Consider the following 26,193-nt stretch of genomic DNA (forward strand, 5'->3'; position numbering starts at 1 on the left):
CAATCTGCATTTTCCCAAACCACATTTCATTAGGTCACTGCTCTTCAGGCACGGACAGAGAAAAAACCCCACATTATTCCGAATTCTGAAAAGCAAAAAAAACATTTTGAGATTGTAAAGGGATTTATACAAAAATAGTTAAAATACGACGGTTGAATACCGCCTGAAAACTAGCTGTATGATCTCCAAATAGGACACTTGTGTGTTTCTTGTCATTTTTCTAAGAAATAACAACCGTGGGCCAAGTTTTTAGAAGAAAACTATATTCTTTTCAAGAAAATGAAAACATTCTCAGAAGAAAAACTTAATTTAAGTCAAATCATACGCTTTTGTCGTGGAGCCTGATACGCAGAGCTTTCCTGCAACAGGTGTTCGCCCCTGCCAAGTGGATAGGGCGCCCCCTCGTGGTCTCTCTTGACCCAGAGCCCTGTGGCTGGAATTTGCGTGAGAAGGTTCTTTTCCCAAGGCTGAAGGAGGGCGAGCGGAGGGGGACGGAGGGAGGGGCGGTCCCCAAGCCAGGAGCCAGGGATGCGGAGACCCGGGCGGGATGGTGGCTGAAATCACCCATCAGAATCTCGGTAACCAAATCCCACTGTGGCCAAAGGCAGGGCTCATTTGCAGCCCCCACTCCCCGAAGGTGTCATTCTTCACCCCCTCCTGTGACCCCACCCGCAGAGGACACCCTTCCCACCCACCAAAGCCTCTTACGAGACACGCAAACACGCGTGCCCCCCGCCAAACCTCGCCTGCCAGCCCACCCCTGCCCCCCAGGGGCTGTCTGAGACGGGGGACCCCTTCTGAACCGGGAAACGGGAAGGGGCGGTCCTGCGCCCCACGCCCCTGTACTTGGTCTGGGAGCCTGCCCGCGGCCGCGGGGCGCAGGGGCCTGGGAACGGAAGGCTGGCGTGGGCTGGGGGCAGGCGGGGGCCGGGCCGGGCAGGAAGAAAGGAAGCGGCCAGAGGAGGCACAGACGGTGAATAAATAGAAGCAGCTCCGCCGCGGGGCCGGCCCCTCGACGGCAGCTCGCGGGGAAGTGGGGGGGGCCACGCCCAGGGACGCGGAGCTCGGACACTGACCTGGTCACCCTTCCCGCCCGGGCGCGCGCTCTCACACGCGCACGCACACGCACGCGCGGCCCCCGCGGGGCTCCCCCACCCCCTCAGAGCTCCGTGACGTGCACTGCAGGTGAGGGAAGGGGGCCGGGCCGGAGGCGCCGCAGGTGGCAGCGGCGGCACAGCAGGTGGCCCTCCAGGGGGTAGCAGCGGCGTCCGTCCTCCCCGCTCAGCTGCAGCCCGCAGTCCTAGGGAAGAACACAGCCCCGACCCCGGAGTAAGCAAGGGGAGCACGGGAGGGCACAGGAAGGTAACAGGGCGGGGCGGATCTCTGGGGGCTGGTGCGACTTAAGGACTTAGGCTTTGATTGGGTTGGGGGATCTGGAGCCCAGTGTCAGCCCCAGCCAACCGTAGATGCCTCTCAGTCTTCCAAAGGAGGCAGTGAGGAGGGTGGTTGCCAGACGCCCCTCTGGAATCTGCTGGAATCCGCAGGAGGGCTGGGCCGTCCACAGGGGTATCAGTCCAGAAATGTAATGATGGCTTAACAACAACCAACCGATTGGGGCGCTGGGGTGGCTAGGTGGGTTGAGCCTCTGACTCTTGATTTTCGCTGAGGTCATGATCTCAGGGTGGTGAGATTGAGCCCAACATCTGCTTGTCCCTCTCCCTCAGCTCCCCAACCCCCTGCTCACTCTCTCTCTACAATAAATAAAATCTTAAAAACAACAAACAACTGGTTATGTCTCCCAGGCAGTGAAGATAACTAGAAAAGAGAAGGGGACACAGAGCTGAGCCGCAGAGGCTCCCACACCAAGCAGAAAGAGGAGGAAGACTCCAGCCAGAGGGATTTGCGGGGAAAATAAAAGGAAAGCTGAAAATAGATGGTCCCAAGGGCACAGTGAAGAGAGTCACGGAGGGAGGGTCAGCGTGCAGAAAGCCACTGAGAGGTCAGGACAATGACAACTGAGAAGTGTCTCCTGGATCCCACCACATAGGGGTCACTGGTGACTGGGGGGAGGGGACGGGGGTCAGATATCTGACTGCAGCACCCTAAGAGATGGAGGAGAAAAATCGGGAGAGATCCAGTACACAAGGAGTTGTGCTTTCTGTCCCGTGCCTTACCATTTGACCTCTACAGTATACTTTATAGGCGAACTGCCTCTGTTTAACAAGTTATGAGGTTCTTACTGGACCTCCCTAAATTTAGGCTGGCAGGAAGCGGAAAGGGTAGCGTGGGGAGTGCGCTTAGGACTGGGGCAGGACCGACTGCCCAGCTTCTTCCTTCCTCTGCCCCCCAGCCCAAGGAGACTCCTTCCATCACACTCTCCTCACATCCAGGGCTAACCTGCTTTGGCACTTGTCCCCCAAAGGCCCTGAGACCAACACCTGCTGTCCTGCTCCACACAAGTCACATCCCAGGAATCGCCCTGTCCTGCCATCAGGCCCTGCTGCTAACCACCACATGCTGGAGAGGGACCAGGCAAGAGGGACCCAACACCCTTGCTCCTGGCCGAGGGTCTCCCTGGGGGCAGTAGCCCTGAGGCTCTGGCTGCGTATCACCTGCCACTCGCCTTGTTCGTTGGCTCTCAGCAGCTACCCTCCCTATGCTTAGTGGTCCCAGCGGGATCCCATGGTCCTCAGGAAGCAGAGCGGATCCCCTGGTACTGTCAGAGGGGACACCGAGGCCCTTCTGTAGACCATGCCTCCTCCTGCTCCTCCTTCCCTGGTCCCCCAGCAGGATTCTAGTTCCCACTGGGTCACCCGCCCCAACCAAAGCCACCTGGGTCCAAGCAGACCCTTGACAGCTACTAAAGATTTCTCATAGACACACCCTCCTGCGTTACACTGGGGCCCTAAACCCAACATGCTTTTCTCAGTTCTTCTCCTACCTCCGTTCACTCATTCTTGGCTTCTCCGTATGACTGCTTTGCCTCCATGCACCCCCTAAATGTTGGTGTTCCTTAGGCTATCCTGAACCCCCACTCCTGTCCCCACAGCTCTCCCTAGAAAACTTCGTTCACTCCCCTGGCTTCAGCTTCAAGTTCATGATGGGACTCAGGCGTCCAGCCATGACAGTAACAAGGACTGACTCTCCCATGCTACCTTTAACAATGAAAAACCAGGTCAAAGGTAAGGAACACTGATTGTCAGACCTAGGATGACAGACAAGGGAGGTCAGTGATCTCTGAGAGAAGGCAGATTCATGAAGTGAACCCTACAACTGCCCCAAGTTACTACCTGAAGAAACTGTCCATGCTGCCCAAAGAGGGCCCACGGGTCTCCTTGCCCTGGGAATGTGGAGAGGCCAAGGCAATGAGAAACCACAGGGCAGAGTATCAGAGAGGAGAGAGAGCCATGTGAGCCCACGACTCCCACATTCCTGCGCCTGCAGCCAGAGTCTTCGAACTCCCGCACGTCTAGCGGCCCCAAAGGACATCTCCACTCAGGTGTCCCCTATGTACTAAGAGAGCGACTCTCCCTTCCACCTCCCACCCTCGGTCTCTCCTGGGGTCCTAATGGACACCTCCTAACCCCTAGACTGGCACATCCAGTCATGGCCCAAGTCCAGTCCTTTCTAAAGCACAACTCAGGGCTCTACCCTGAACCCAGGACCACAGCCTCGACACCACCAGTCTCCGTCCTCCCCCACAGAACCCCAGCCCCACGCCCTCTTCCTCTACTCATTCTCTGCCTGGCACAGAGAACCCTTTTCGAAGTGCTCATACCACTGTGTCATCCTTCTCGAGCATTCTCCACCTCGGGATAAGTCCACACGCCTCAGCTGTCACAGCCCTATGTCCCCCGCTCCTGCCAACTTCTCGTGACTCAATACACAGGCGACTGTGTTAGTCACCTTCACCCATAAGCACGTTCTGCTTCCACTGCCTGGAAGCCTCGCAGCCTCCTTGGATAACTCATTCATTCTGCAAACCTTAGCGCGGGCCTCAGTTTCTCCAGAATGCCTTCCCTGACTCTCCAAGGACTCCTATGCCCTCCGACAAGTCCCCCCGGTGGCAATACTGACCCTACCTGGATACTGCCCCAGCCCTCACCGCTGCCCTGAGTGGAGACACTTGATTTTTACTCTCTGCACACCCCCTGTATCCCCCACACCGTACATCTTCAGAAAATATGTGACTGGAGAGCGCCTGGGTGGCTCAGTGGGTTAATCCTCTGCCTTCAGCTCAGGTCATGATCCCAGGGTCTTAGGATCGAGCCCCCGCATCGGGCTCTCTGGTCAGCGGGGAGCCTGCTTCCTCCTCTCTCTGCCTACTTGTGTTAAATAAATAAATAAAATCTTAAAAAAAAAAAATGTGACTGGATGGGAAACAGAGGCTGAGAACATACTGGGGAGAAGGGAGAGGGCACCCTGGGGAGGGCAGGGCAAAGGGGGCGGAGCCCACAGAACCCGAGAGAAGAGAAGCTCCAGGTGAAGAGGGGAGCCACCAGCATTCGGGGTGGGGGGGTTTGGGGGACTGTGCTCACCTCACAGTGATAACACTCCACGTGGTAGTCTCTGTCCATGGACACCACCCGGATGGTGGTCTCACAGCCCTGGAGGATGAGACAGGGTTTGCACGCGATCAGCGCCCCGGGGTTTGAGGGGCGCACGCCTACACAACATGGGCCAGCCCGGCAGACGTGTATCCGCGCCCACGTGAGCCCTGACTGCTGTTTCCGTAGGCAGGACAGAGGCAGCGGGGACACACGTCCAGACATCTTGATGCAGCTGTGCCCACAGCACACACACATGTCCGCGAGGGCAGTCACGGGCGTCAGGGCGAACATACACGTCCTTCTCTGTTCTTTGCCGTCAGGGAGGACCGTGGCCCAGCCTATTGCTCCCAACACAACGGCCTGGGGCAGAACCAGCAGGTGTGGGAGTCCCGAGGCCAAGAGAGCACTGCCCCACCCCAGGCTGCATCTTTCTCCGCCTGCTCTGCCCACCACCCCAGCCTGCACAGCTAACAGACCCCGGGAGCCAGCCTTCCATCATGGGCCATGGAGCCCATTCCTCTCTGACTCGTGTAGGGACGCCTGGGCACTTGTGGGCACAGCACAGCACACCCCTCAGCCCTGAGGGACGTGGGGCAGGGGCATCTGCTCATCCCTCCCAAGATTGGGGGCCAACCCCAGCGGAACCAGGCCAAGGCCAGGCTGGGCCAGGCACCTGGTCATCACCTGATGAGTGGCTCCTACCTGTGCAGGAAGGATAGGACGGGCACAGGAGGCACATTTTGGCGCAAAAACCCTGGAGGGATAAAGGAAACCAGAAGGGACCAGCTGAGTGGCCAAAGGCCAAGGGCACCAAGGCAGACCCACCCACAGCATAAGGACCCCTTTCCTTGTGTGGACACACTGGGCTGGGTGCAGCCTCTTTGGTGCCTTCTTGGCCTTTTATCTGGCTCCCCAATTCATGTCTGCCCCATCACCTCCTCCAGGATGGCTTCAGGTTCTCCCTACCCTCTCCCTCATGCTCCCTGGGAGTTCCCTGTCCCCTAATGTCCAGGTTTGGGTTTCCCCTTGCTAGGACCCCTGTGAAGCCTAGCTCCATACTGAGTCCCCAGGGCACCCACCCAGTGCAAGGCAATAGCTGGGGACCAGAGCTCAGAGGGCCGGGCCTGGAGCCCCAGCAGGGAACAATGGATTGGCTGCTCATGTAGATACCCCGACAGGCAGGGAAAGGACAGCCACAGAGACTCCAAACCCCCACCCGGGGCAGAAGGGGCCTCTCCTGCCCCTGGGAGTGGAGGGACAGATGTGGGCGGGGCAACCAAGGAGGCCCACCCCCACTAGGAGGAGAGGGAACATGCAGGCAAGGGCAGGGAGAGGAAAGAGATGGGGAAAGAGAAGGCAGGTAGCGGATTCATCCCAGACAGGGCTCGAGGCAGAGATCCAAGTCTTGCCCCAGCCACTGGGTGCACAAGGGGAAGCTGCAAGTGGCAAGGCCAAGAATGGAGGGACTATGCACAGGCCAGTTGGAAAACTGCTTCTGGGGTGGTAGGAGACACAGCGGGAGTCCCACCTGCCCCCCAGCGCTGGCTACTCACGTGTGATAGTCCCTGACACAGTAGATGTTGTTCTCCACGTCCACGGTGAAGGGCACCCCGTCCAGGCACTCGTTGCACACTGAGCACCGGAAACAGCCTGGGTGGTAGGACTTCCCAAGGGCCTGCAGGATCTGGGGGTGGGAGGCACTGAAGGGTCAGTGCAGACGGAAGGCTCAGCACAGCCCCCGGAAGAGGCTCCGGCTCTGAGCCCTTGGCAGGTCTGCAACAGGGCATGGGTGGGTCCTAAGACCACCCATGGCAGAGGGGCTCCAGGAGGCTGGGGGAGGTTCTCACCATCTCCATGATGAGGTGTCCGCACACGCTACACTTGTCAGCTGTTTGCTGGAACCCGGAGTACTGAGAGGGGACAGAGGATCCAGAATGTCCTGTGACGAAGGGGCCCTCGCTGCCCAGCCAGCACCTGCCTCCTGGCCCCAGGTCTCCACATGGAGCAGGAGGGTCACCTCCCCTGCTCTCACCCACGGTGGCCGGGACCCAGCTCAGACTCACCAGGAAGTCCTCCTGGCAGTAGACTTTCTCACCCACGTTGTAGAACGCCTTCCCTCGAAGTCGTCTGCCTACAAGGACAAGGATCGAGAAGGGGGTCCGTGGGCCGCTGGAACCCGGGGAGGGAGCCCCTGTTTCCATGTCTCAGGACTCTTCTCCAACAGATGAGAAGCAGATTATGGGCAAATTTTAACATTTCCCTTTAATATTAGGTTACTACCGCGCTAATAATAAATATTTTTTAAAAAAATTAAACAGAACACATTGACAAGATTATTATAAGAGGGTGTCTAAGCAAATATATGAAGGGAGTGTTTTTCAAATGTAAACTGTTCTGGTTAATTTTATAAAAATACATTTGTTTCAGGGATGCCTGGGTGGTGCAGTTGTGGACTCCTGGGTTCGGCTCAGGTCGTGAGATCGAACCCCGTGTCAGGCTCCATGTTCAGCGGAGTCTGCTTGAGAGTCTCTCTGCCCTTCCCCCCAGGTCTCTGTCTTTGTCTCTGTCTCTCTCTCCCTCTCTAAAATAAATAAATAAACAAACAAACAAATAAATAAATAAATCTTGTAAAAATGTTTAAAAAACAAAACAAAACAGATTCTCAGTGGGACTGAGAGCAGATGTTCCAGAATGCACTGCCATCATCTGTGAACATCAGGACAACTCTCACCAGGTAAGAAGGCTCTAGTGAAAGAGGGGCCCTTGTCAAAGCAGGGGCCCCAGCAGACCTGGCAATGCCATTAGAGGCATCCCATCAGAGTCGGGAGGAAGACCACAGTGCCTGACCAGGAACAGGAGTGAGCCTCTTCCCCTGATAAAGGGCATCCGAGAAACCGTCAGCGGACACCAGACATCAGGGTCAAACATGACATGCTCTTCCCCTGAGGATTCAGCACTGGACTGGAGGCCCAAGCAGTGCAATAAGGCAAGGGAAAAACATTTTTTTTAAATTAGGGGCGCCTGGGTGGCTCAGTGGGTTATAGCCTCTGCCTTCAGCTCAGGTCATGATCTCAGGGTCCTGGGATCAAGCCCCGCATCGGGCTTTCTGCTCAGCAGGGAGCCTGCTTCTCCCTCTCTCTGCCTGCCTCTCTGCCTACTTGTGATCTCTGTTTGTCAAATAAATAAATTAATAATAATAATAATAATAATAATAATAATAATATAAAAATTTTAAAAATAAGAAATTGAAAGGAAAAAGTAAAACTATCTTTAATCAGGATGATATTATTAGGCTACGCAGAAAACTGTAAGGAATCGACAAAAAAACCCTACTAGAGCACATCTGGGTGGCCCAGTTGGTTAAGTGTCTGTCTCCCTTCAGCTCAGGTCATGATCCTGGGATTCTGGGATCGAGTCCCCGCACTGGGCTCCTTGTTCAGCATAGAGCCTGCTTCTCCCACTGCTTGTGCTCGCTCTCCCTCTCTCTCTCTGACAAACAAATAAAATCTTAAAAAACAAAAAACTCTACTAGAACAAATAAATGAGTTTATCAGGGTTCTAAGATAGGTGGTCAGAAGGTGAAAACCAACTATCTTTGTATATTCGGCTAACAAATGACTGGAAAATGAACTCATAATTTTTAAAACTGCATTCATAATAGCACCCCCCAAACCCTGCAAAATACTGAGGGGGCACATTTAATAAAAAACGGCTGTAACCCTCACCGTGCCTCACCAGACTTGGTTGAGAGAAATCGCAGAAGCTCTCTGTAAAGAGCGCGCTGTACCACTGCGGGAGGGCCACTCCCCGCTGGGGCCCTCGCATTTCTGCCCACCTTACAAGGGACTGGCAGCGTTCATTCTGAATTACCTCCCCAGGGGCATTTGTGAAACACACTGCTTAGAAGCCAGACAGCTTCTTGCCCTCTGCAGTAGAAAGCAGGTGTGTCTGCTGTCCAGTGCAATACCCATAATGTGCTCCTCAGAAGCAAGGGTCTGAGAGCTTTGCTGAAAGCCTATTATAAAACATCGGATTCCCTTAGTTCAGGGTTCCCTAGCCTTGACGTAGACCCACTCCCTGTGCAGCACCGATGTGGGCCTCAAGGGCATACGCAGCAGGATTTAAACGTGAAGTCCATCCTGTCTGCGGGGCTGCGAGCCTCTGCCCTGGAGGCTCTGTCTTCAGTCAGCATCAGCCCAACAGCAGCCAATGAACGTGTCAGCTTGCAAGTGGGGAGAAAAATCTCAGTCCCTGACAATCTTCATGGCTTCGGATGTTCTGCTATCATTCTCCCCAAGCTGACCTAGACATGCAATGCCCCTCAATCAAGATCCCAGCACTGCTACTAGTTTTGTGGAAACTGACATGCCGATTCTATTCCGTGTGTTTTTCTTCTTTCAAACCCTTGTGCTGAGGGCTGACTTCCAGTTCTAAAATTTATATAAAGACACAAAGAACCTAGGATAATAGCCCAATAATCGTTCAAAAGATCAACAGGGCTGGAAGACTGACACTACCTATCTTAAGACTTCAAGTCATCAGGACAGCATAACACGGGGGTTAGGAAAGAAAGAAAAATCCGCGAAACAGAACAGAGTGCAAAAATAGTCCCATAAATATTTCAGTAAACACACATGTGGGAAAGCGAAGTCTTTTCAGAACACAGTGCTGTGACAACTGGAGGGAAAAAATGAAATATGGAACAAAAATGAAACTCAATTCTTAACCTCACACTATACACAAAAGTATAGTATGAGGGGGGCACCTGGGTGGCTTAGTCAGGTAAGCACCTGACTTCGGCTCAGGTCATGATCTTGGGGTCTTTTTTTTTTAATTAAAGATTTTATTTATTTATTTGACAGGGAAATCACAAGTAGGCAGAGAGGCAGGCAGAGAGAGAGGGAAGCAGGCTCCCCGCCGAGCAGAGAGCCCGAATCGGGGCTTGATCCCAGGACCCCGAGGTCATGACCTGAGCCGAAGGCAATGGCTTAACCCACTGATCCACCCAGGCGCCCCATGATCTTGGGGTCTTGAGAATGAGCCCCACGCCAGGCTCCCTGCTCAGCGGAGTCTGCTTCTCCCTCTCCCTCTGCCACATCCTTCTCCCCAACTCTCTCTCTCTCTCACACACACTCTTGCTCTCAAATGAATAAATAAAATCTTTTTTTTTTTTTTAGATTTTATTTATTTATTTGACAGACAGAGAACACAAGTAGACAGAGGCAGGCAGATAGAGAGGAAGGGAAGCAGGCTCCCTGCTGAGCAGAGAGTCCGATGTGGGACTCGATCCCAGGACCCTGAGATCATGACCCGAGCCGAAGGCAGCGGCTTAACCCACTGAGCCACCCAGGCGCCCTCAAATGAATAAATAAAATCTTAAAAAAAAAAAAAGTATAGGGGCGTCTGGGTGGTTCAGTTGGTTAAGCATCTGCCTTCAGCTCAGGTCATGATTCCAGGGTCCTAGGTTCAAGCCCCATATCAGGCTCCTTGCTCAGTGAGGAGCCTGCTTCTCCCGCTGCCTGCCACTCCCCTTATTTGTGCACTCTCTCTCACAAATGAATAAATAAAATCTTTTTTGAATAAATAAAAAAGAAGAAAATAGGGGCACGCCTGGGTGGCTCAGTCAGTTGCGTCCGAATCGTAATCTCAGCTCAGGTCTTTCAGGGTCGTGAGTTCAACCCCCACACTGGGCTCCATGTTGGGTCTGGAGCCTACTTAAAAAAAAAATACTATGAGAAAATATTCACAAAACATACATGTGAAGAACTTGTACTCGGGATATACATATTCTTACAACTAAGTAATAAAAGACTTGGGGGCGCCTGGGTGGCTTAGTGGGTTAAGCCGCTGCCTTTGGCTCGGGTCATGATCTCGGGGTCCTGGGATCGAGTCCCTGCATCGGGCTCTCTGCTCAGCAGGGAGCCTGCTTCCTCCCTCTCTCTCTGCCTGCCTCTCTGCCTACTTGTTATCTCTCTCTGTCAAAAAAAAAAAAAAAGACTTAAAGTAATTTTCAATTCAAAAGCTGAGCCAAAGACCTGAACAGACTTCATAAAGGAAGATATAAATGGCCAAGAAGCAGACAAAGAGCTCCTCAACCTTATTAGTCATAGGGAAACGCAAATTAAAACCATAAGATATCACTTCACATCCATCAGAATGGCTAAAATTAAAAAGACAAAAATACCAATTGTTGGCAAACATGTAGAATAACCAAGTCTCTAACATTTCTAGTGGGAGTATGAAAATGGCACAACCCCCTGGAAAATGCTGGCAGTCTCTTATGAAGTTAAACATACACTTAGCCTCTGACCCAGAAATTCCACTCCTTGGAATTTACCCGAGAGAGAAATGAAAACATTTGTCCACAAATGACCTGTACGGGAATGTTCACAGCACAATCTATCAGTGTGTGAATATACCACAAGTTACACATACAAGAAAATCCTACTCAGCAGTAGAAAGGAGTGAGCTACTAATATGTGGGTTAGGGGCGCCTGGCTGGCGACTCTTGATCTTGGGGTTGTAAGTTTGAGCCCCACGTTGGGTGTAGAGATTACTTAAAAATAAAATAGAATCAAGAGGGGCACCTGGGTGGCTCTGCCTTCAGCTCAGATCCTGATTCCAGGGTCCTTCTCCCTCTCCCTCTGCCTGCTGCTCCCCCTAATTGTGCTGTTTATCCAATAAATAAATAAAATCTTTATAATAAACAAATAAATAAAATCTTTGAAAAATGACACAGAGGTGGGAGGTGCCTGGGTGGCTCAATCAATTAAGCATCTGCCTTTAGCTCAGGTCATGATCCCAGGCTCCCGAGATCGAGCCCCACATAGGGCTCCCTGCTCAATGGAGAGTCTGCTTCTCCCTCTCCCTCTGCCTGCTGCTCTGCCTACTTGTGCTCTAGCTCTCTGTCAAATAAATAAAATCTTTAGAAAAAAAAAAGACACAGGGATTTTAAATAATTAAATGTTTAGCAAAAAATAAAAGTCAGCCATAAAATAGTATATAATATATGACTTCATTTATATGAAGTTCTAGAAGAGAAAAAACTAATCCATGGTGGTAGAAATCCGAACACTGATCGGGCAGCTGTGATGGGAAACACTGGGCATCAGCTAAAAAGGGGCAAGATTAGAGTTTCCAGGGTGTTCAAATTTCTCTGTATCCTTGTTAGGGGTGTGAGATACATAAAAGTACATATGAATCCAAAGTCTTTGAACTACACACTTTAGATCTGTAAATGAAACCCAGTTACACACACACACAAAGATAAACTGGGAACCTCTCGTGCCAGAGTAAAGAAGTGCTCCAAGACAGATGGAGGCTTGCCAAAAGGGCACACGGACCAACTCAAAGGAACCACTTCTGGCCAAATCTGAGCATCAAAGCGAGTAAGGGCTGTATTGCAAAACATGGTGTGTGTGAATAAAAGTCCATGAGTAAAAAAATTGCTCGTAAAAGAAAAACAATTTTCCCTCTCTTCAAGTTTAAAACTTCCCTTACTAAAGTTTTAAAATACTCCTTGGAGGGGCGCCTGGGTGGCTCAGTGGGTTAAAACCTCTGCCTTCGGCTCAGGTCATGATCTCAGGGTCCTGGGATAGAGCCCCACATTGGGCTCTCTGCTCAGCAGGGAGCCTGCTTCCCCACCTACTTGTGATCTCTCTCTCTGTCCAATAAATAAATAAAATCTTAAAAAATAAATAAATAAAATAAAATGCTCCTTGGGGAAATCCCCCTCCACACAGACCTCACCCGATTCCCACGGACACACTTCCACAATCAAAAATGATGCAAACATGGGAAGAGACAAGGTATCACGACCAAGAGTGTGAAGAAACAATAAATAATTGAAGTAGGACTTCAAAGACATCAGATATTGGGATTATTGGATACAGAATATGTGTATTTAACATGCTTGCAAAATAAAAACAGATGTCCAAAACCTGAGACTACAAAGACTTCTTGGACAGAATTTAAAAGCGATAACTAAAAACAAACAAAGATAAATTGGACTTCCCTAAGAATCGCTCTTCAGCAGAAGATGTCATTAAGAAGGTAATAAAGCAAGAATAGGTTAGGAAGGGGCGCCTGGGTGGCTCAGTGGGTTAAGCCTCTGCCTTCGGCTCAGGTCTTGATCTCAGGGTCCTGGGATCAAGCCCAGCATCGGGCTCTCTGCTCAGTGGGGAGCCTGCTTCCCCCTCTCTCTACTTGCCTTTCTGCCTACTTGTGATCTCTGTCAAATAAATAAATAAAATCTTTAAAAAAAGAAAAAAAAGGATAGGTTAGGAAAAGAATTTACAACACATATCCAACACAGAATTCAGTATTCAAGACATGTACAGAACTCCTACAAATCAAAAAAAGTCAAACAACTCAATTTGGAAATGGGCAGAAGACTTCAACAGTCATTTTACAAACAAAGGCATTCAAATGGCCAACAGACATGAAAAGGTTTATAAGTCTTCACTACTCATCAGAGAAATTCACATTAAAATCTCATTAAAATACCAAGCCAGGGGCGCATGGGTGGCTCAGAGGGTTGGGCCTCTGCCTTTGGCTCAGGTCATGATCTCAGGGTCTTGGGATCGAGCCCCGCTTCGGGCTCTCTGCTCAGCAGGGAGCCTGCTTCCCCTCCCCGCCCCCGCCTGCCTCTCTGCCTGTTTGTGATCTCTCTCTGTCAAATAAAAAAATTAAATAAAATAAATAAAATACAATAAAATACCACGCCACCCTCACTAGAATGGCTGAAGACTGGTGACGCTACATGCTGGCAGGAATAAGGAAAAACTGGAATTCTAATACATTGCCAATCGGATAAAAAATTGCTTCGTCTACTATGGTAAACTGCTTAGCAGCATATATCAATGTAACTCCAGGACCCAGAAACTCCATTGCTAGAAAGATAAGTATAGGACCGGTTGGCTGGCTCAGTCAGTAGAGCATGTGGCTCTTGATCTCAGGGTTGTGAGTTCAAGCCCCATGTTGGGTGTAGAGATAGCTTAAAAATAAAATCTTTGAAAGAAAGAGAAAGAAAGAAAGGAAGGAAGGAAGGAAGGAAGAAAGGAAAGAAAAAATATAAAGATCATCAATGGACATAGACACAATACAACAGTTTTATTTATAATCACCAAATTATGGGAACAGCTTAAAAGTCACATGCTGATGCCTGGAAGGGGCATAAGGTAATCTTCTGGAGTGATGGAAATGTTCTACACTTGCCCCGAATGGTGATTACACGGGCACACAGACAGGTACAAATGTATCAAGCTGTAATGCACTCAAGATTAATATGTTTTACACTCTTCATGTATTTTCAATCTTGATAAAAAGCAAGACACTATCAAAGTTGAGGCAGATTTGAAAAAAGGCCCAAAGAAGATTTCTAGAAATAATAATAATATAAAAAATCCAATCAATGAAATGAAAAACTCAAACAAAGAGTTCAACAGGAGAATTAACACAGCTGAAGAGAAAACAATGAGTGATCTGGATTCTAGCTTCCAAAAGACAGATCTAAGGAAATTAAACAGAATGGGAGACAGAGAAATGGAGGATATGAGAGGAAGAAATTAAGAGACACAATAGAGGGCACCTGGGTGGCTCAGTCGGTTAAGCATCTGCCTTCAGCTCCCTGCATTGGGTTCCCTGCTTTCCCTCTGCACACCCCCAACCCCCACTCCTCAAGCTGGCACTCTCTCAAATAAATACACAAAATCTTTAAAAATGGGACACTTGGGTGGCTCAGTTGGTTAAGCGTCTGCCTTCAGCTCAGGTCATGATTCCAGGATCCTGGGATCAAGTCCCACATCAGGCTCTTTGCTCAGCAGAGTGTCTGATTCTCCCTCTGCCTGCCGCCCACTCTCTCTCTCTCTCTCTGACAAATAAATAAATAAATAAAATCTTAAAAAAAAAAAAAGACACCATAGAATGAGAAAGTCTAATAGTCCTCATTTGAATTCTAGAAGTAAATACTAGAGAGAATGGGAGAGAAGCAATTTTTGAAAATGAAATAACTGAGATTTTCCCCAAATTGATAAAAGACCTGAATCTTCAGGAACACCTGGGTGGCTCAGACAGTTAAGCATCTGCCTTTGGTTCAGGTCATGATCTCAGGGTCCTGGGATCGAGCCCCAAGTCAGGCTCCCTGCTCAGTGGGGAGTCTGCTTCTCCCTCTTCCTCTGCCTCTATCCATCTCCCCCACTCATGCCCCCCCAAATACATACATACATACATACCTGAATCTTCAGATCTGGAAGTCAAAATGAATCCCAAACAGGACAAATAAAAGAAAACCCACACCTACACACATCAGAGTTAAACTATAAAAGAACACTTTAAATTATCAGTACTTTTTTTCTAATTGATATGTGAAAGTATTTTAAATATCCTAGAAAAATAATCCTTGGAAGGTATGCATGTTTTACCACGTGCTTCATGGTATCTTCTTAGTGGTTTTTTTTTTTTTTAAGATTTTATTTATTTATTTGACGGACAGAGATCACAAGTAGGCAGAGAGAGAGAGGAGGAAGCAGGCTCCCTGCTGAGCAGAGAGCCCGATTCGGGGCTCGATCCCAGGACCCTGTGATCGTGACCTCAGCTGAAGGCAGAGGCTTTACCCCACTGATCCACCCAGGCACCCTGCTTCATGGTATCTTTCAATGAACAGGGTTTTTTCATTCTGTGTAGTCAAATCTGTCAATCCCTCCCTTTACATTTGGCTCTTTTCTATGAAAAAAAAAAAAAGAAAGAAAAACAAAAAACTTCCTTACCAGAAGACTAGTAAAGATAAGCTATATTTTCTTAAAACTTTCAAGTTTTTCTTTATACATTTAAGTTTCTGATCCAGCTGGATTTGATTTTTTCAGATGGATCACCAACTTTCCCAAAACCATCGACAATGCCATCTATATCACCTATCAAGTATTCACACATATGGGTCTGTTTCTGGACTCTCCATTCGGTTCCACTGGTCTGTCTATCCCTGCACCAATATCATATGAAATTAATCAATATCGGTGCCTGGATAGCTCAGTTGGTTAAGCAACTGCCTTCAATTCAAGTCATGATCCTGGAGTCCAAGGATCGAGTCGATAGGCTCCCTAATTGGTGGGAAGCCTGCTTCTCCCTCTGACTCTCCCCCTTCTCATGCTCTCCCTCTCTTGATTACTCTCTCTCTCTCTCAAATAAATAAATAAAATCTTAAAAAAAAAAAAAAGAAATGAATCAATGACAATACATACTGAGACATGACAGTGGAAGTTTCCCTGACTTGCTCTTTTTCAAAATCATCTTGACTATTCTTAGCCTTTTTGCACTTCCATTTGAATTTTAGAATTAGCTTGTCAAATTCATGGAAACCTGGTTAACTGTAACTGCAATGCATTCCAGATCAATTTGGAAAAAACCAACATCTCTACACTATTGAATATACCCATCCATGAATATGGTATATTTTATTTTTCTTGTCTTACTGCAATGACCAGGACCTCTAGTACAATGCTGAATTGAAGACATGACTGCAGGTAGCTTTGTCTGTTCCTCATTTAAATGTCCATTTTTCTCTAATTTCACCACTGAGTATGACATTTGCATAGGTTTTTTTTTAAAGATTTTATTTATTTATTTGACAGAGAAAGATCACAAGTAGGCAGAGAGACAGGCAGAGAAATAGAGGGAAGCAGGCTCTCAGCTGAGCAGAGAGTCCAATGCAGGGCTCGATCCCAGGACCCTGAGATCATGACCTGAGCCAAAGGCAGAGGCTTAACCCACTGAGCCACCCAGGCACCCCTGCATAGATTTTTAGTAAATAACTTTTGTTAGGTTTAGAAAGTTCCCTTTTATTCCTAGTTTGCTAAGGATTTGCATCATGGATCAATGTTGGATTTTACCAATTACTTTTTCTATACCTAGTGAGATGAATGTCCAGCTTTTCTCCTTTAATTAATTAACAAGGTGAATTACATTAATGAATTTTTTTAAAGTAGGCTCTACACCCAGTGTGGGGCTTAAACTCATGAACTTGAGATCAAGAATCACACCCTCCAGGTGCCTGGGTGGCTCAGTCAATTAGGCATTCACCTTCAGCTCAGGTAATGATTCCAGGGTCCTAGGATTAAGCCCTGCATCAGGCTCCCTGCTCAGTAGGGAGTCAGCTTCTCCCTCTTCCTCCCCCTGCTCATGCTCTCTCTTACTTGCTCTTTCTCAAATAAGTAAAATCTTAAAAAAAAAAAAAAAAAAAGAGTTGCATGCTCTATTGACTGAACCAACCAGATGACCCTACATTAATGAATTTTTTAATGTGACTCCACCCTAGTATTCTTCAAATAAACTCACCTTGAACATAATGTATTATCTTGATTATACACTGGTGAATTCAGTTCTAGAGGAAATAAGAGGGGAATAAAATAAATAGTACCAAAAAAAAAAAAAAGAAATTCCCAGAACTGAGGGGGTAAACATCCAGTCCAAGAGGGCTCTGTGTGTGCCCAGCACAACCACAATGGTTAAAACCCTATAACAAACATAAATAAAATGTCCCAAGTCAGGCTGCTGCTGTCTTGTACAAGTTCACAAGCACCGCTGCATTGCATCTATGTAAATGGTGCCCCCTGGAACCGTGCAGTACATGGACGTTTCCAGACACCATTATAGCTGGGTTTTGTGCAACACGACATTCTTCCTCCCCAGAGCTCCTCAACGGAAAACCTGGATCTCACACACACACACACACACACACACACACACACACACACACACAGCAGACGTGAATCCGGATGGCATCAAAATGTAGCAGCAACAGCGGCTGCTGGAAAATAAAACCATGACTTCAAAATGCTGAGTGAGGGGTGCCTGGCTGGCTCCGTCCTCGAGGAGTAGGACTCTTGATCTCGGGGTTGTAGGCTCAAGCCCCATGTTGGATATAGAAATTACTTAAAAATAAAATCTTAAAAAAAAAAACAAAAATGCTGAGTGATAATCGCTTCAAATTTGGAAATCTGTTCCCAATCTAGAAAGTATGAGGGTAGAATAAAGGCCTTTGAGACACAGCAGAATTCAGAACAGGCCTCCCAGGTGCCTTTTCTTAGGTAACCATAGAAAATCTTGGTAGGCAATGTTTCACAGCTTTGATTCCTTGCTTCTCCTCCAAGTTTTTCAGTCTCCAACCTTACCTCAGACAATCTGGTTCACTTAAGGGAAACCCAAATTCACTCCCATTATCCACGGATGGGCTTGATTAGCATAAAGACAACTACTCTTCTCTTACTACGGTCTTATTCAGAGACTCAGGCCTGTCGGTCAATCAGTTATAGCCTTCCCCACCACCCAAGAACTCGGTTCAGGAATGCTCTGGCCAATGACATACAAGGAGATATTTGCTATGCGCTTGCTTGCTTGCTTGCTTGCTTTTTTTTTTTTTTTTTTTTTTAGATTTTATTTATTTGTCAGCAAGAGAGAGCACACAAGCAAAGCAAGGGGAAAGGCAGGCAGAGGGAGAAGCAGGCTCCCTGCTGAGCAAGGAGCCTAATGTGAGACTCCATCCCAGGACCCCAGGATCATGAGCTGAGCTGAAGGCAGATGCTTAATGAACTGAACCACTCAGGCATCCCTGCTATGTGCTTTCTGGAAAAGAAGTTTCTAAAACCATGACCAGAAGAGATGCCCCCTCCTCCTCCAGATTAGTGGGGTGCCAATGGAGGTCTCAAGCTGCCTAAGACATTTCACCACCATAACAGAAGTTGCCCCAAGGAAAAAAGCCAAACCCACGGGAAACCCAGCGAAGCTACTCACAGGGCTTGAGCCACCAAATCAATCCCAACCTGAAGCTAGCCCTATTGAGCCAAAAAATATTCTTTGAGTTTAAGCCTCCTCAGCAGCTTCTTTGTCATCCCCAGCTAAAAAAAACTTCCAGAAAATAGTGGATTCAATGCAGAGTATACATGGGAAGACATGGAATGGGGAATCTACAGGGGTCCAGAGGGCAACCAACTCAGACTGACAAGCCTCCCCATGGAAATTCAGTAGGATGCCTTATATAATGGAGCCTCCAGGGGAGAGGGGCAGAAAGTGAAGATATGATGAAACAAACCAATACAAGGGGGGAAAAAGGTTAAAAAGGAAAAAAACTCCAGGAAAAGTAAAAGACTACAGGGGGAAAAAAAGGGATGTAATCACCATATAATTCTAGGCTCTGCAGTGAATTTTTAAAACAGTCAAAGTAACATAAACCTGGTTTACTGACTTAACTGCAGTGTCTGATGGGAGTACACTGAGAAAACAGAAGGAAGAAAAACGGACAGTGTTCCTCATCTGCCATAGCAAAAGTAAGGCTAAAAGGAACACACCCCTGCTTGTGTTAAATAAATAAATAAAATCTTTAAAATTAAAAAAAAAAAAAAAAAGACAGTGTATGCTTGTTATAGATACGAAGGTGTCTACTAGATTCTAAAAACTGCTAAAACAAACACCATGGGGAATGGGACCAGGAGTGGAAAGGTGACTGGTTTTTTGCTCTTGCAAAAATAGCTTCTCAGGACTAGCTACTTAACACTGTGCATGTATTACACCTCTATAAAATAAAATATTAAAATGCTTTGTGTAAATAAATGAGAGACATTTGCTTGGGGGTTAAGCCTGAAGGAACGGTAGGAGAATTCAGAGGGCGGCTTTATTAGGTTGGTTGGATGACAGCCATTTTTTTTTCCTTTTTGAACTTTGTCTTGGTTAAATTTTAACATTTATAGTTTACACTGTGTGTCAAATTGGGAGAAAAAATATATGGCAGGAAAAGAAATTTCAGCCCCACACCCAGGCAGCCAGGAGACATCAATAGCCTGGCTTGGGAGGGAGGCCCCAAGGCCAAGGTGGGGGACGGGGGCGGAGGGCTGCAGCTTTCCCTGCGGTCAGCAAAAGCCTCTCCTCCCTGGTTCCACACCTCACCCCCCGACTCCCTCCCGGCAGATCTCCCAGAGGCCTAGGCCTCCCCAAAAGGCCAGGCCCGGAGGTAAAGGGGTTACAACTCAGCCTCCTCCACACCTCACTGGGGCCAGGGCCGGACGGTCCACGTGCAGGGGACTCAGGCACCAGGGGGCCCGTGGCACAGGAGGGCTGAGGAAGAGGTCACCTACCACAGGAGTCACAGGTGAAGCAGTCCGTGTGATACAAGCTGCCCATTGCCTGGCAAGCCTGCCTTGCTCCATAGATGCCCAGCCCACACTTGATGCAAATGCCTGTGGAAAGAGAGGCAGGAGAGAGCCGAGGTTAGCACCGGGACCGTCCTGATGCTGCCCAACCTCGGGTGAATGAACTTCCCAAGGCCTCCCTCGCTCAGTTATTAATGGCTGACGTGGGAACCATACGGAGCATCCTGGGGTTTGTGCCTGGGGTTGTCTGAGGATTCCAAGAGGCAAGCAGAGAAAGTGGCCCCGAGTCAGGGCTCCCCAACACCGTCCTTGCCAGTAAGATGTTAATGACATGTCGGATGCTGGGGCAGCCCAGTCGCTTCAGTGTCTGACTCCTGGTTTGGGTTCAGGTCGAGATCTCAGGGTGGCAAGATCGAGAGCCACCTTGGGCTCCAGGCTCGGTGCAGAGTCAGCTGGAGATTCTCCCTCTGCCTCTGCCCCTCCCCCCAACTCGCAAGCGCGCCTGCGCTCCTGCTCTCTCAAGAAACAATCTTTAAAAAATATTAATGACAAAAAATATATATATATATTAATGACATGTTTTTTTATAAACAGACTTTATTTATTTATTTGGGAGAGAGAAAGGGAGCACTAGCAGCGGGGAGGGGAGCAGCAGAGGGAGAGGGAGAAGCAGGCTCCCCGCTGAGCAGGGAGCCAGACGCGTGGTGGGCTCGATCCCAGGACCCTGAGATCATGGGGGATCTGAAGGCGGATGCTTCACCGACTGAGCCACCTATGCGCCCCTGTTAATGACGTGTTTATACCAGAAAGTCATTCTAAGTCCCCTCACCAGTGACCTGTTCGTGGACTGAGAAAATCCTTTCTGCCATCTCTGGGCCAGAAAGAATAAAGCCCACGTGGGCACAACAAGGGCAGGGTCGCTGAGCCTCCCCAGCCACCCTTTCCTCCTCTGAAGCAGAAGGGGCATCTGTTCCCTTGTTCAGCCAGCACGTGGACACTGCTAGGCTGCCACATGTCCCACCGCGGAGGTCCTAGAGATTCTGCCACGCACCAAGGAAGTCCCCAGCCTCGAGGAGCCTCTGGGCCCACAGAGGGGGGTCAGCCGACAACAGGCAAATAAGTGCTATGGAGGAAAATACGGCTGGCTAAGTACCTATCAGTGTGTGTGTCTTAAATAGGATAATGAAGGAGAAGACCCCAGTGCCAGGGTGACATCTGAGCTAAGTCTAGAAGAAAGTGGGGAGGAAGGTGCCATGCAGGCATCTGGGATCACTGGGTGGAATCAGGGACGACCCCCAGCAGGACAGCACCCAGCAGGCGGGGAAGGGGAGGTAAGGAAAATGGTGACCAGCAATGCCAGGGACCCAGAACACGGGGTGGGGGGGCAGCCCAGAAGCCCCCTTCAGTTACCCAGGGTCCCCATACCCTTCAGGGCAGGAAGATGGGCTCCACTAGACCTGTGGACCCTCTGTCTGCTGGCTGCTCCAGGACATGCTACCCTCCCCCTCTCCCTCCTGCCTTCTCCCAGATCTCTCTCATCAGCATTTAACCCTGGCGGAGCCTCACCCCCATCAGCACAACCACACCTCAAGAAGTTCAGTCCACACTCAGCCGGTTCCTGAAACTGCAGACCGCCAGGCTTCCCGTCCTGATCCTGCTATCGAGGTGGGCCAGCTCCTCCTTTTCTGTTTCCAGGATCTGACCCACACCCACATCTCCCTCCCCAGCCCTAGTGGGAGCGCCCTGCACCGTGCTGGGCCTCCCATGCCTCAGCCTCCCCAGGGGAGGGAAGTCCAGCTCTGATGCCCTCAAAACCAGGCAGGCACTCCAAGGCAGCGGATGGGGACCCAGGTGAGTGGAGAACAGGCTGTGAATGGCTACTGGGTGGGAACGCAGGCCCAGAGCTGCTAAAGGGGCCAAATTTTCAAAAGAAGCTAGAAATCTACATTTGTATGTGACATATTTCCACACTGAAGTGAATTACTAACTTACATGTTTTGAAAATGCAGATGTCAAACACACTAGGCCCACAGGTTTCCGCACACAGCCATTCCTGGGCTCCCTGGGGTCCTACCCATCGCCACGCCTCACCCCTCCTGAGGGCTCCAGGTGCTCTGCCCCAGCCCAGACCTCTCTCCTGAGCCATGGATCCACCTCCCAGCTGGCCCCAGACCTCCACGGAGCCCGTGGATTTCCCGTAAAACCGGTCTCGCCTCTGAGTCCCCACTGGGGAAACAGCACTGGCGCGTGGCTGGATTTCGGGGTGGCATCCAGGTGTCCCCTCCCTTTGTCATCCCTGACGCTGAATCTCAGCTCCTCTGCTGCCTAATTTCCACTTCATTCCCTCCTCTCACTGCCACTAGCCTGATTTAACACCAATTCTCATCCAAAGGCCATTTCAAAAGCGTCCTCAAGACCCGGCCCTCCCGCAAACCGCTGCTAGACTCCTCTTTCTAAAGTGAAAATGACCCACCACTTCCCCTTACTCTTGTCCATCAAGCTCGAACACCTGACCTTGTTCCTCTCCTAAGTGACCAGAATCCACAGTGAAGAGTGAAAGTCAGTTGCCTGTGGGAAGCAAGACAGGAGGCGGGGCAAGAGGGGAGGCTAATGACTTTGAACGATTGTTTTTTCTTCTGTTTGCTTTGTTTTCTAAATATGTGCTTCCATCACTTTACTAAAAAGACACTGAAGAAAGAGAACCAGGAGCACGGAGTCCACACAAAATTCAGGGGGTACAGCATTTCGGAGAGTGGACTCTGCCTCCGGGATAGAACAGGGAGAGGCCGAGGCCTGGCAAACAGCGGCTGGGCTGGGGCATCACAGGGTCCTCCTGTGCAAGTCGGCTCAGTCCCGTGATGGGAAAAAGGGGGAAAGACAGCGGAGGGGCGACAGCAGGCAGGTGAGCAAAGGCGATGCTGAGCAGATGCTGGGATGGGAAGAGGTGGGAGTGCCAGAGAGTCTGCGACCAAACTGGGGTGGGTGGGCTTCTTCCTTGCCTCTCTCCTTTTCTTTCATTTTCCTTTCTTCTCTTTTTCACGGAAGACCCTTGTATATACTTATTAACCAAAGCAAAAGGGCCAGTGGAAAGAGGAAAGCCAAAGATGGAGGAGGTAGGGGCTGGAGGTGAAATGACCATGGTCCTCAGACCTGGACGTGGACTTGACACCCTGAGGATAACAGGCAGCCTCCAACTGCTGACCTCAATTTTTGCAGCCAAGTCTAAAGCAAGCCCAGGAACTGGAGGGACAGGAGGGTTGTTGAGGGAATCAGAGGGAACAGACCAAGGCTTAGGAAGATGCGTGGTGCCCAGAAGATCACAGGCGTTCAAGACCATCACCCCACCCCTTATAGCAGCAAAAAAGGGTGCTGTGGCGTGGACTCGGAGTCAGGGTTCTGCAGGGCAGAGGCGATCCAGAGGAACCCGAGGTACTAGTGAGACCAGGTGGTAGTGAGCACTGAAGACCGCCAGAACGACGCAAAAACAGGGTGTGGCCCTGGGAGGAGGGGGCTCGAGAGAAGGGAAGAGAAGTCACCAAAGTTAGAAGTTCTGGAGGGGAAAAAAAAAAAAGAAAAAAAAAAAGGTTCCGGAAGCCTGAGGCTGTTGTTTGGCTAAGGGCAGAGGAACTTGGTGAGGAGAGATGGGAGCAGTTCCAAAGATGTCAGTGAACGGAGAGAGGGACCAGGAGGTCAGCAACTGTCAGGGCCAAGGAGGAGGGCAGACGGCACAGAAAGGAACAAGGACACTGAGGTTGTGGAACACTGGACATCCCTTGGAGTTCATGCTACCTGCCGACTTCCTTTTGCAGAACTCCGCCTTATTCGAGCTCAACTGTATGAAACTGCTACTTTTTATAGCTCCAAGAACTCAAATTTGTTAGCGCTAACTTATCAGCAATATGTATGCAGCAGTATGCAGTAGCTGCCCATATTCTTATAAATTAGGAAAATGTTACCTGGATCTGGCTTCTCTTGGGGGAAAAAAGATCTACCATCCCTCACCTCCCACTCCTCGGTGGCTCGGTGGCCCCTTTAGAAAGGATGACCCACCAGCTTCAGCCCTTCCTTCCCTCTCCCACTACAAGCTTGGGGCCGGCCACCTCAGCTTCACACAAAGACCCCGCCAGCAGCTGCCCTGGGCCCTGTAGTGCAGCGGGACAGGAGACAAAGCAGTCCTGCTGGCAGAGAGCACTGGAGTCGTCCCCTTCAGAACACCACCGCACCTTTGGGACCTGCCATCTGCCTGGCAGGAGAGGTAACAGCTACCTAACCCATCTCTGCGCTCCCAAGGCCACAAGACGGCAGCCTCAAGACCTACCTACCAAACCACACATTTCTCACCCCAACGCTCCCAGATGCGCCTGCAACCCTCCTGCGGGAGCCTCCTCGCAAAGGCAAACCGACCCTGTGGCGCAGACACTCCCCTGAACACCTGAGCCCTCCCTGGCTGCAGCCCCGGGCGCAGAGTGGAACAATGCCCATTCTCACTCGCCTCCCTTGGCCCGCATTCTTCTGTCTGCCTGGAATGCCCCCCATCTAGCTTGTCACATACAGCTTCCTCCTCCCTCAAGATCCAGTTCTGGGCGGTCCTGAGCTGCTGGCTGGAATGAATGCACGAAAGATACAAACCCACGGACAGCCTCGGTCCCGCTCCGGCTGATAACCACTCCCACCCCCGCCAAAGCCAGGTGCCTCAGTCTTCCCGCTTACTTATCAGTAAGGGGGGGGAGGGATCTCGAACCTAAAGAAGAGACCTACGAGCTATCCAAAAAACTAGGTAGGCAGGGAGCGGCCAGGGTCAGACTGGGAAATTCAGGCTGTCAGACACTGGTGGCTTTGCAAAACGCAGCGCAGCAGGATTCCCTTTGGAAACAGCCCATACACGCAGCACAGCCCAGAGCGAGGACAGCCCAGTGTGAAAGGCTTGGTCCCCTTACACCTCGGGGTAAGGGTTTCCCCTCCCTCACACACTCTGCCCCAAGTCACTGTGCCATCACCAAAGCTTCGGGTCAGGAGGGTCCGGTGGTACCTGGCTCAGCCCACCTCCCTGCTCCTGTCCACTCCCCACACTGCTGGGAGCTACGGGAACACCAGTACCGCGGGCTCCTACACCGCCAGGGCTGCCAGGCCGGTCGGTCACAAAGCACCGCGAGCAGAGGCAAGCGCTGAGGATGAAGAAATGATCCGAAAACGGCTTATTCCACCTACTGACCTGACTTACTCTCCAAGTGAAGAACAGTGAGGCCATCAACTCACTTTGCCAGAACCCCTTCCCCGGCCGGAGATCCACGGGCGAAGTCGCTGCTCTAAGTAAACCTCGGACCCCGCGGGTCGCACTCACACCCTCTGTTGCCCAGCACCGCCCCCCCCCCCCGGGAGCCACGCTTCTCCCCGCGCAGCGCCGCGCGGCGCACCCCGAGGACCGCGGGGGGCTCAGGACCGCGCGGCCGAGCTCGCTCACCGAAGTAGTCTCGCGCCGTGCGCGCCTCCAGCGCCCGCTCCAGCTCGCGGGTCAGCGCCTCCAGCCGCCGCTCCGCCGCGCTCGGGCCGCCCTCACGGGCCGCGGGCAGAGGCAGCGAAGGCAGAGGGAAGGGGGCCGGCCCCGCGGGCTCCGGGGAGCGAGCCGGCGCGGGGCCGGCGGCGGGCAGCAGCAGGTCGGCGTAGGCGCCGGCAGAGCCGCGGGAGCCGAGACTGGACACGCTGGAGCGGGCGCTGCCCACCGACGGCGGCCCGGGGCCGGGGCGCGGGTCCGAGCGGCCGGAGCGCGGGCTACCGTGGCGCTGGTCGTAGCCCAGGCTGATGCCGCTGGAGCGGGCGCTGCCGCTGCCGCCGCCGCCGCCGTCGGAGCCCGCCAGGCTGGCCCGCGGGCTGCCCGCGGGCTGCGCGCTGAGCTCGGGGGCCGCCGCGCGCCGCGGGCCTCGCTCCCCACGGCTCAGTCCGTCTGCCCCGGCCTCGGGGCCGCCGCCGCCGCCCTTCCCTCTGCGGCCCAGCGCCTGCGCCGCCTCGTCTCCCGGCCCGGGCCGCGGCCCCCGCCGACCCCGGCCTGGGGAGTCGCCGCCCGGCTCCAGCTCCCGCAGGGCCAGCCCGGCCAGGAGCAGGGCCGCCTCGTCCGCGGCCGCCCGGGAGCGCTGCATGGCCCGGCCCGCCGGCCCTGGCGCGTCACCTCCGCCTCCGCTTCCCGCCGCCGCTCCGGCCGCGCCGCCGCATCGTCCGCCCCAAGCCCGGAGCCCGCCCCGGGACCCCTGGGCGCGGGGCGGGGCGGGGCCGGCGCCGGGCCGGGGTCGCTCGGCCGGCCACGCGCGGTCCGGGGGCCGCGGCGCTCCGCTGAGTGGCGCGCGCGGCGGAGGAATGCGCGCTCCGAGGCGCCGGGCCGCGCCCCCTCCTCCCGGCGGGCGCGCTGGGGGCGGAGGGACTCCTTTGTGGGGGCAGGAATGCGAGGAAGGAGACGGCGCTGCGGCCTTTGGAATGCGGGGGGAGTGGCGGCGGCGGCGGCGGCGGAGCGGCGG

The 26,193-nt window shown here is 51.5% G+C and overlaps 1 protein-coding gene across 2 annotated transcripts; it reads right to left on the reverse strand.

Annotated features, from left to right (window-relative positions):
• Positions 1-243: 243 nt before the first annotated feature.
• On the reverse strand, positions 244-25,906 carry WTIP (WT1 interacting protein). 2 transcript variants are annotated; one of them, XM_032323359.1, is made up of 8 exons: positions 25,149-25,906; positions 19,673-19,774; positions 6,614-6,681; positions 6,398-6,460; positions 6,104-6,234; positions 5,253-5,304; positions 4,539-4,607; positions 244-1,300 (listed from the first exon to the last, which is right to left on the reverse strand). In XM_032323359.1, exons 1-8 carry the CDS (start codon positions 25,819-25,821, stop codon positions 1,160-1,162), a joined length of 1,299 nt encoding a protein of 432 aa, XP_032179250.1. In that variant the 5' UTR covers positions 25,822-25,906; the 3' UTR covers positions 244-1,159. The 2 variants fall into 2 exon arrangements, 1 of the variants encoding a protein (XP_032179250.1); XR_004281062.1 differs by having other exon boundaries at positions 1,254-1,300; positions 6,104-6,250.
• Between the last annotated feature and the right edge of the window lie 287 nt (positions 25,907-26,193).

The sequence above is a fragment of the Mustela erminea genome, chromosome 19 (genome assembly GCF_009829155.1).
Source record: "Mustela erminea isolate mMusErm1 chromosome 19, mMusErm1.Pri, whole genome shotgun sequence".
Lineage (NCBI taxonomy): Eukaryota > Metazoa > Chordata > Mammalia > Carnivora > Mustelidae > Mustela > Mustela erminea.